This window comes from Nicotiana tabacum, chromosome 4, assembly GCF_000715075.1.
Source record: "Nicotiana tabacum cultivar K326 chromosome 4, ASM71507v2, whole genome shotgun sequence".
Lineage (NCBI taxonomy): Eukaryota > Viridiplantae > Streptophyta > Magnoliopsida > Solanales > Solanaceae > Nicotiana > Nicotiana tabacum.
This window is the reverse complement of record NC_134083.1, coordinates 97,489,712-97,497,407: the sequence shown is the minus strand read 5'-3', so window position 1 is coordinate 97,497,407 and position 7,696 is coordinate 97,489,712. Positions and strand designations below refer to the sequence as shown.

Here is a 7,696-nt window from a genome sequence, read left to right as displayed (position 1 = left end):
AATCATAAACAAGCATTATATTATGTACCCATAAGATTTACACACTAGGGTTGGGTCACAACCCTAGTAAGAATCTTGCTACTCATAGTGGGAATTGAAGAAAATAAAGAAGAAAAGCTAATTAAACCCATAATCAAAGATTAAATTGATAAAATATAATATTTAAACACTAAAATAATCGCAAACTTCCTAAAATGGCAAAATGAAACGGCTACAGCAACTCAAACTTCGAAACTTGACCTAAAAATGTGAAACTCGTCTATTTGTAGTGGGCCAAAATTCACTGACAAAAATGCCCCTCGGGACAATTCCATGTGCGGTTCGCATATTTTTTCAATTGGCAGGAGATTGGGTTCTGTAGCCGCACATTTCTGGATTGTGGCTGCGAAGTATCTTCTGCGGCCGTACAATTCTTGTGCGGTCCGCACTTCAGCAAAGCTTCAGGACTTGATCTTTTGTACACTCTCTGAACTTTGAATAATTTATCAGTGCAGACCCTGTTCTGTGGCCGCACATTGGCCAAAGTTCTGCTGGGTGCTTTTACTTGGTCTGCGGCCGCAGATGAAATTCTGCGGTCCGCACTTTCTTCTGCGGACCGCACTTCTTTGCTTCTGCGCCCTTTATTGCCTTGTGATTCGGAACACTCCTTTTTTAGTCGGATTTCATCATGAGAGGCCAAACTTCCAATATTCCTGCAATTTGCACAATTTTATTAGTTTCGAGAACATAAATCAATATTTTCGGATTAAAACAAAAGCAAAAATATACTAATAAGTAGTCAAAATCCCCACTTATCAACCCTCTCACTTCATCTTGGCAGCTGAACTTCTATCCAAAGTGCACAACAATGTCCACATGAAAAACAGGTACATTGGCTTAAATATGAATTCTAATATTCCCAAAGTTAATTATCTTGTATATGCCGACGTTGTTATCATCTTCACTTCGTGGGACAAGTACTCTCCTGCCCTTATCCATAGACAATTGAGAAAATATGAAATAATCTCATACCAAAAGATTAACTCTGACAAAATCTGTTTCTTAATTGCTGCCCGTGCCACTAATAAAGTGAGGAGAAGGATCAAAAATATCATTGGTTTCAAACACCAAGACTTCTCCTTCACTTATTTGGGCTATCCAGTTTACACTGCGAGAAAGACAATTACTCATTTTGCTGATATTACCACCAAAGTTTTGAGAAAAACAGGAGGGTGGCAGGGAAGACTTCTCTCTCCTGGTGGGAGGTTAGTTATCATTCAACAAGTTTTTACAATTACAAACTATGCACTTATTGGAACTGACGTGCGTAGTATATTTTATGAGCCGTGTCACATTTTTTATAAGTGAAAAAAGGTGACAAATAATTAAATTACTATAATGATATCACATTAAAACACAGACACAATTTAAAATAGTACTACAACCTCAACATTGAGTTTTTATTCCTAAAATGTATTCATAATAGTCTCATTAAAGGAACATTATGAAGGAACAAATTAAACATTTTCTCAATTATACCATCCTCAATATACTTAAATTTATTTTTCACGTATATTTACGACCAACTTGATTCACAACTTGTTTACTTCCTATTTGAATTATGGAATACTATTATTTTGTGAAATCACGGCACGGTGCTTTTTCCGTTAGTAAACTTTAAACGACGTAAATTCGAATTAGTCAAAGCTCCAAAACAAAATACCGAACTAAAAAAAATTTAGAAAGAGGGAACGTGTATCTGCTCCTTTGAACATATATAACGTATACGTATGTTCTGATTTCACTTGTGGAACTAGAGTGACTCATGGAAATAATAACAGTGATCTATTGGAATAGCTGGAATTGGAAAATCTTATTAGTATATTTATGAAAAAACCAACTATGGTACGAAGAAGCAAAACATTGTTACTATTGTAGTAAACGCTAATTCTATGTATACCTGGTTTCACAAAAGTTCACGTCTTACTTCCGAAAGGGCTTTTTTAATACATGAACATGCTAAATTTGATGTTCCAACATTTAATTAATCTGTTACTTATACCGAGTTTGCACAAATATTTACTTAAAATCATGTATTCACTTGTGGACCTAGTGGATATTTAGTTCTTAATTAAATCTTTCTCTCATAAAAACAACGGTGCTACTTTCATCATGTAGTCCATTTCATATCATTTCATTGAAGCTGAAAAAGAAAATGAAAAGAAAATATTTTGTGAAAATTAATTTCCAAACGATATCCAAAAAGTAAGTCTTTCGGAATCTCCAGTTTCTAAGTCTTAAAGCTATCCCAAAAACAAAAACCTTACTTTGTTTTTAACAAATTGAAAAAACAAAGTACGATTATCCTCGTACTCCATTTATTCTTTTTTTCATTTTGATAAGGTAAACTATACCAGTCAAAATAAGTCAAATGGACTTAAACAAAATAAAAAAAATACATGTAGCAAATTTGTTTACCATTCGAGCTCATGGAGCAAATTATGCTAACTTAAGGATTTAGTTCCCTTTCTAACTTACGAGTCTATGGGCTTCTTTCATTTCCCTTTATCATTACTAGAAAATGGAGCTCTACTCAATCATAGAGCTGCAAAAAGCTCCTGGAGAGTAGAAAGAAAGCTGAGCCATATATGATATGGAAAGCTAATAAAGGAAGTTCATTGTTTTGGTGGCACAACTGGACAGGACTTGGTCCTTTAGCTCTTGTACTACAACCTGGGAACTATGGAAGTGAAGACGTGCTATAAGATATGGAAAAACTCAAATTATTCAGCAGATTATTTTGTAATATTGCAGACAACCATTCCCCCATTATTTATGGTGTTACAGTATACTGGCACAAGCCCCCTTCCCCAACCACTAAAGTCAATACATATGAAAGCTTTTTATGGAGAGAGAGGCATAATCAGAAGGGAAGGTGGATCAATGGTGCTTGCCTTCTAAGAATGTAATAGTCAAAGCATAAAAATATTGTCCAAAATTTACGGCGCTTTACAGAGAATAAACATGAATGGGAAAAATGTCTAAAGAGCTTTTATAATTTCTAGATGTCTTAATAAGTTACGTGGACTATTTCTTATATTTATGCGACCAAAAGAATAAGAGAAGAAAAAGGAAAAGCATAAAACCAAGATTGAAAGTCTTAAATGATGATACTGATACTTTGTCATCTTCCTCCTCTTCCTCTTCATCCTTTTTCTTTTCTGCTTCTGCTCTTGCTGTTGCTGCTTCTTCTTTTCCTTTATCTTTTTCTTCTGCTTCTACTTCTGCCCCTATTGCTACTTCTACTTCTGCCGCCGCCGCTTCTTCTTCTTCTTCTTCTTCTTTCTCTTTTTCTTCTGCTTCTACTTCTGCTCCTACTGCTACTTCTGCCGCTGCTGCTGCTTCTTCTTCTTCTTCTTCTTCTTCTTCTTCCTCTTCCTTCTCTTTTTCTTCTGCTTCTACTTCTGGTGCTGTTGCTGCTTCTTTTTTATCTTCTTCTGCTTCTCCTTTTGCTGTTGCTGCTGCTTCTTCTCCTTTGTCTTTTTCTTCTGCTTCTACTTCTGATGCTGCTTCTTCTTCTACTTCTTTCTCTTCCTCTTCATATTCCTCTTCTTTTTCTTTTTGTTCCCTTTTTTTTTAACAACAATAACGATGTATTTGGATTAATGTAACATAACATAAAGATATAAACATATTTTGCAGTTATAACAACAATAACATAATGAATTAAACTCAAAAATTGAATTAGTTTATCAAGAAAGAAAAAAATGAAAATTAAAAAGAAAGACATACCGAGAGTAATGTGGAAAAATATAGACCTTGAGATTGTCACATCCTGAAGTTGCTTCTACTTCTTCCTTAATCTCCAAAGCTGAAGCATTGAGATTATCATCACAATAGATCACCTTGATTGATGCAAGTGTTCCAATATCCACAAAACTGTCAGGAATCTTCTCAAGCAATTCAACAGATTTTAGCACTAAACTCTCAAGCATGGGAAATGATGTTGATTCTGAGACATGCCATCCCCTAAGATGAACGCCTCGAAATTTTAAGATTTTGAGTACCGGGAACTCCATATCTCTCACGTCCCACTCGTCTTGCTCGAATATACACCCTTCAAATATCAGTCTTTGAAGGTTGGGTAACCCAGCGATTGTGGAAGTTGCACTTGCTGATATATTAACTTGGCGGAGGATCAACTCTTTGAGACTTGAAGGTAAATAATACTTGGTGATATTACACATCGAACCAAGCACGAGGGATTGAAGCTGTGTAAGAACATCCAATTTCAGAACGATAGAGTCAGCTTCATCAAAATCCTTGTCAATTATTATGAGGAGAAGTTTTTGAAGATTGGGAAACCTCTCAATTAACTCTATATCCTCAGGAAGTAACCACATGCCTTTAAATGCCCTCAAATTCTCCAACTTAGACGGACCTTCTTCAGAAACTGCAAATATCTCACGAGGTAAGAGTGTTTCTAGGTCTACATGCTTTAGTTTCGTCATCTTCCAAATATGAGGTGTCCCTTCTCCTAATATCTCAGTATCCACAAGTAAAGTTTCTAGGTCGCACATGTGTGATACCCACTCGAAAAAAAACTTTTCGAAACACATTCCCAGGTATCTCAGGTAAACTAGTGATTGCAGTATATCAACTATATTCGTATAATCCCCTGGAATGCAGTTCTTGAAATCCAACACTCTAAGAAGTCTTAAGTCTCCAACTGACGAGAAGTGATAGGAACGAGATAAATACACTTCAGAAACAGTACCGTGAAAATTAGACTCAGTATTCCAAAAATCTTTATAAGCAAGAAAATCATCTGCGTTATTAGTAACAAAGAACGATTTAAGATCTTGTCCAAAAGATCCTTTTTTGGAGCCGCTTGTGAGGAATCTATCTACTTTGTTGTTGAATCTCTGCAAATCATGACGAAGCTTATGGTCGAGGTGAATGCACACTCGGTGTTCCTCATCATATGAAGGTTGATATTGATTATGTATCCCTATAGCTTGCATGAACTTTTCTTCTTTAGCTTTGTTTAAGACAAAGTCACGCACTAGATCGTGAATTTGCAAGTACTTCACCTTGCCATCAAAGGTCGTCTTTGAAACCATTAGTAGGCTACTAGAAATTATATCGATCAAGTAACCTTCAGCTACCTCCTCCAATCCTCTCTCATCACTACATTGAACGAGGCCTTCAGCCATCCAGAGTAACATCAATTTAGATGCTCCAAATTTTTCATCCTCCCTAAATACTCCCATAGTTAGAAGGCAATGTCTCAAATGATCTGGTAAATAGCAGTAACTTAATTGTATTGCCAAGTTGCTCTCACTTTCAACTGCTCCAAGATGAGACTTTAAATTGTTTGCAACTTCACACCACTCTGAGACATTCCTTTCTTTCTTTGCCAGAATTCCACCAATCAAAACAACTGTAAGAGGCAGTCCTTTACAATATTCCGCAATTTGTACCCCAACATCCTGGAATTCAGGAGGGCAAGTTTCCTTTTGAAATGCTTTTTTCTCCAACAATTTCCAGCTCGCTTCCCTGGTTAGGAATCGAGGGGAATAAGGATTGGTACAGTGCTTGACTTCCATTGCCACATGTTCAAGTCGAGTTGTTAACATGATTCTACTTCCTTGTTTACCGATTGGAAAACATAATCTTAACTCATCCCATGCCTTTACTTCCCATACATCATCCAAGACAATGAGATATCTTTTGCCTATTAAACACTTACGCAACATATCGGCTATGTCACTCTCCTTATCTCCATTGTACTTAACACCTGTAACTTGCTTATAGATATCCCTCAACAGCTCTCTCACATCATATGATTGAGAAATGGTAAGCCATGCTCGAACATCAAAGTGAGAAACAATAGAAGAATCTTTGAATATCTTTCTGGCCAAAGTGGTCTTTCCGAGACCAGGCATGCCAAAAATAGAGACAATATCCCGTTCCCTTATTCCTCTGGTCAGTAGCTTAATTATCTTGTCAGCTTCATCCTCAAGCCCCACAGGTTCCTCTTCAGTTACTTGAGTAGTTGGTCTAGGAGTTAGAGCACTCTCATCAATGTTGACATCCTCCATCCTAATTAGCTTGATCTATTTTCTGGTTGTTGAGGTTGAAATGCTTGCTGTCAAAGAGCAGTATGCCTAACATTAGTAAGAGCAACATATCTCCAGTAAGCAATAAAAAACCAATAAGTTTGGACGAAGAACCATAAAGATCAGGAAAAAATAATGGGTGCAAACAATGGTAACATTCCAGTTAGACTTTGTAAAAAAACCATTTGGAACTCTTAATTCTCTGACATAGATTTGTAAAAAAACCATTCGGAATTCTTCATTGTTTCTTTAATCATCAATCCAGCTCGCGAAAACCTAATGCAAAATTCCCCTTATGTGCGAATTAGATCAAAATATTCCCGTTTCCAGATTCAGATTCCTTTACATAGATCTATAAATTCCCAGTTCAATTAAACATTTAAAATTATTTTTTATTTCATTCATTATTAATCCAGCTTACTAAAATTTTGAATTCCGTTTTGTATGACTTATATTTAAAATTACCATATATAGCAACATATTTCAAAATAATTGAAACAACGAATTTACAATCAGTAACAGAAACAAAACACTGTACGAGTAATCATTCCATGTTGTCTTAATTTAATTTTGAAAGAAAAAAGAACTTATTGAAGTTTAAAAGCTGCCACTTGTTTGAAAAAGGGGTAAGATCAAAAGGAAATATGCTTTCTATAGTAAAGTAAGAAAAAACACTGACCTACAGTTCTTAAGCAATGAACCTTCCGCCAGGAGCAGAGATTTTAATCTATGGTGATGGAAGTTTAGTCAATGATTAGTGAGAAGGAAAAGAATGATTCTTATTATACACTAATTAATGAATGAGGCCTACTAGCAACTCTGAATTATTGCCAAATATAATATTGCCCATATTCTGACTATGAATTTTAAATTATCAACGCCAGCTAGCTGTATATGTACATAATCATATCTTATGTTATTACATTATTCAATGATTTAGCTGCTAGTGAACTCGAAGGAAGCGACGATAGTGGGTTGCGTGAGCATCCTAATTTTTAAAAAGAGGGAGTTGAGGGTCTATCAAAAACAGTCCATGTAATCCAGGGTAGGAGTAAGGTCTGGCTACACACTACCTCCTTGGACCTCGATTATATTCGGTTGTTGTTGTGGTTGTTGAACTTGAGAAAGTGTTTCAGTTTTACGTTGTTGCCCCTATCATCCAAACTCCAAAGCATTAGAGTTTCGCTTTGCACAAGAAAGTACAACTAGTAGCGGACACATAATTTGTGTGTGAGACAACTTAATTATGTAGGAAGACTAATAGCAAGCATTTAAAAATACCTTTTTTTGGTCAAAAATATTTTTGCAAATTTGAAGTATTCTACCAAGCTTTTAGAAGAAAAAAAAAATACCTTCGAGTGAAATTAATAACAATTTTTGAGGAGCAGGAAAAAATAGTTTCTTCCAAAAGTTTTTTTTTTTTTTTTTTGAAAAGTACTTTTGAGAATAAAACACTTAGAACTTTTAAAATGTTTGGCCTAACGCTAATTGTTGCTCAAAAATAATTTTTAAATTAACTAGTCTTTACGTTCATGCGATGTACGGATATCTTATGCCAAATATTACCAAACATGTTTCAAAAGTAATAAACATTC

General features: G+C 35.4%; 1 protein-coding gene across 2 annotated transcripts; it reads right to left on the bottom strand.

The window, feature by feature from the left end:
* Positions 1 to 2,915: 2,915 nt before the first annotated feature.
* LOC142180347 (putative late blight resistance protein homolog R1A-3) lies at positions 2,916 to 6,934 on the bottom strand. Of its 2 annotated transcripts, none has more exons than XM_075252234.1 (3): positions 6,781 to 6,934; positions 3,772 to 6,130; positions 2,916 to 3,607 (listed from the first exon to the last, which is right to left on the bottom strand). In XM_075252234.1, exons 2-3 carry the CDS (start codon positions 6,081 to 6,083, stop codon positions 3,067 to 3,069), a joined length of 2,853 nt encoding a protein of 950 aa, XP_075108335.1. In that variant the 5' UTR covers positions 6,084 to 6,130; positions 6,781 to 6,934; the 3' UTR covers positions 2,916 to 3,066. The 2 variants fall into 2 exon arrangements, with proteins under 2 accessions (XP_075108335.1, XP_075108336.1); XM_075252235.1 differs by having other exon boundaries at positions 3,772 to 6,149; positions 6,781 to 6,894.
* Between the last annotated feature and the right edge of the window lie 762 nt (positions 6,935 to 7,696).

Coding starts and splice junctions, on each gene's coding strand:
- LOC142180347 (XM_075252234.1), bottom strand. CDS start 6,083: ATGGAGGATGTCAACATTGATGAGAGTGCTCTAACTCCTAGACCAACT. Junction 3,608..3,771: donor ATTTTTCCACATTACTCTCG/GTATGTCTTTCT, acceptor TTAAAAAAAAAG/GGAACAAAAAGAAAAAGAAG.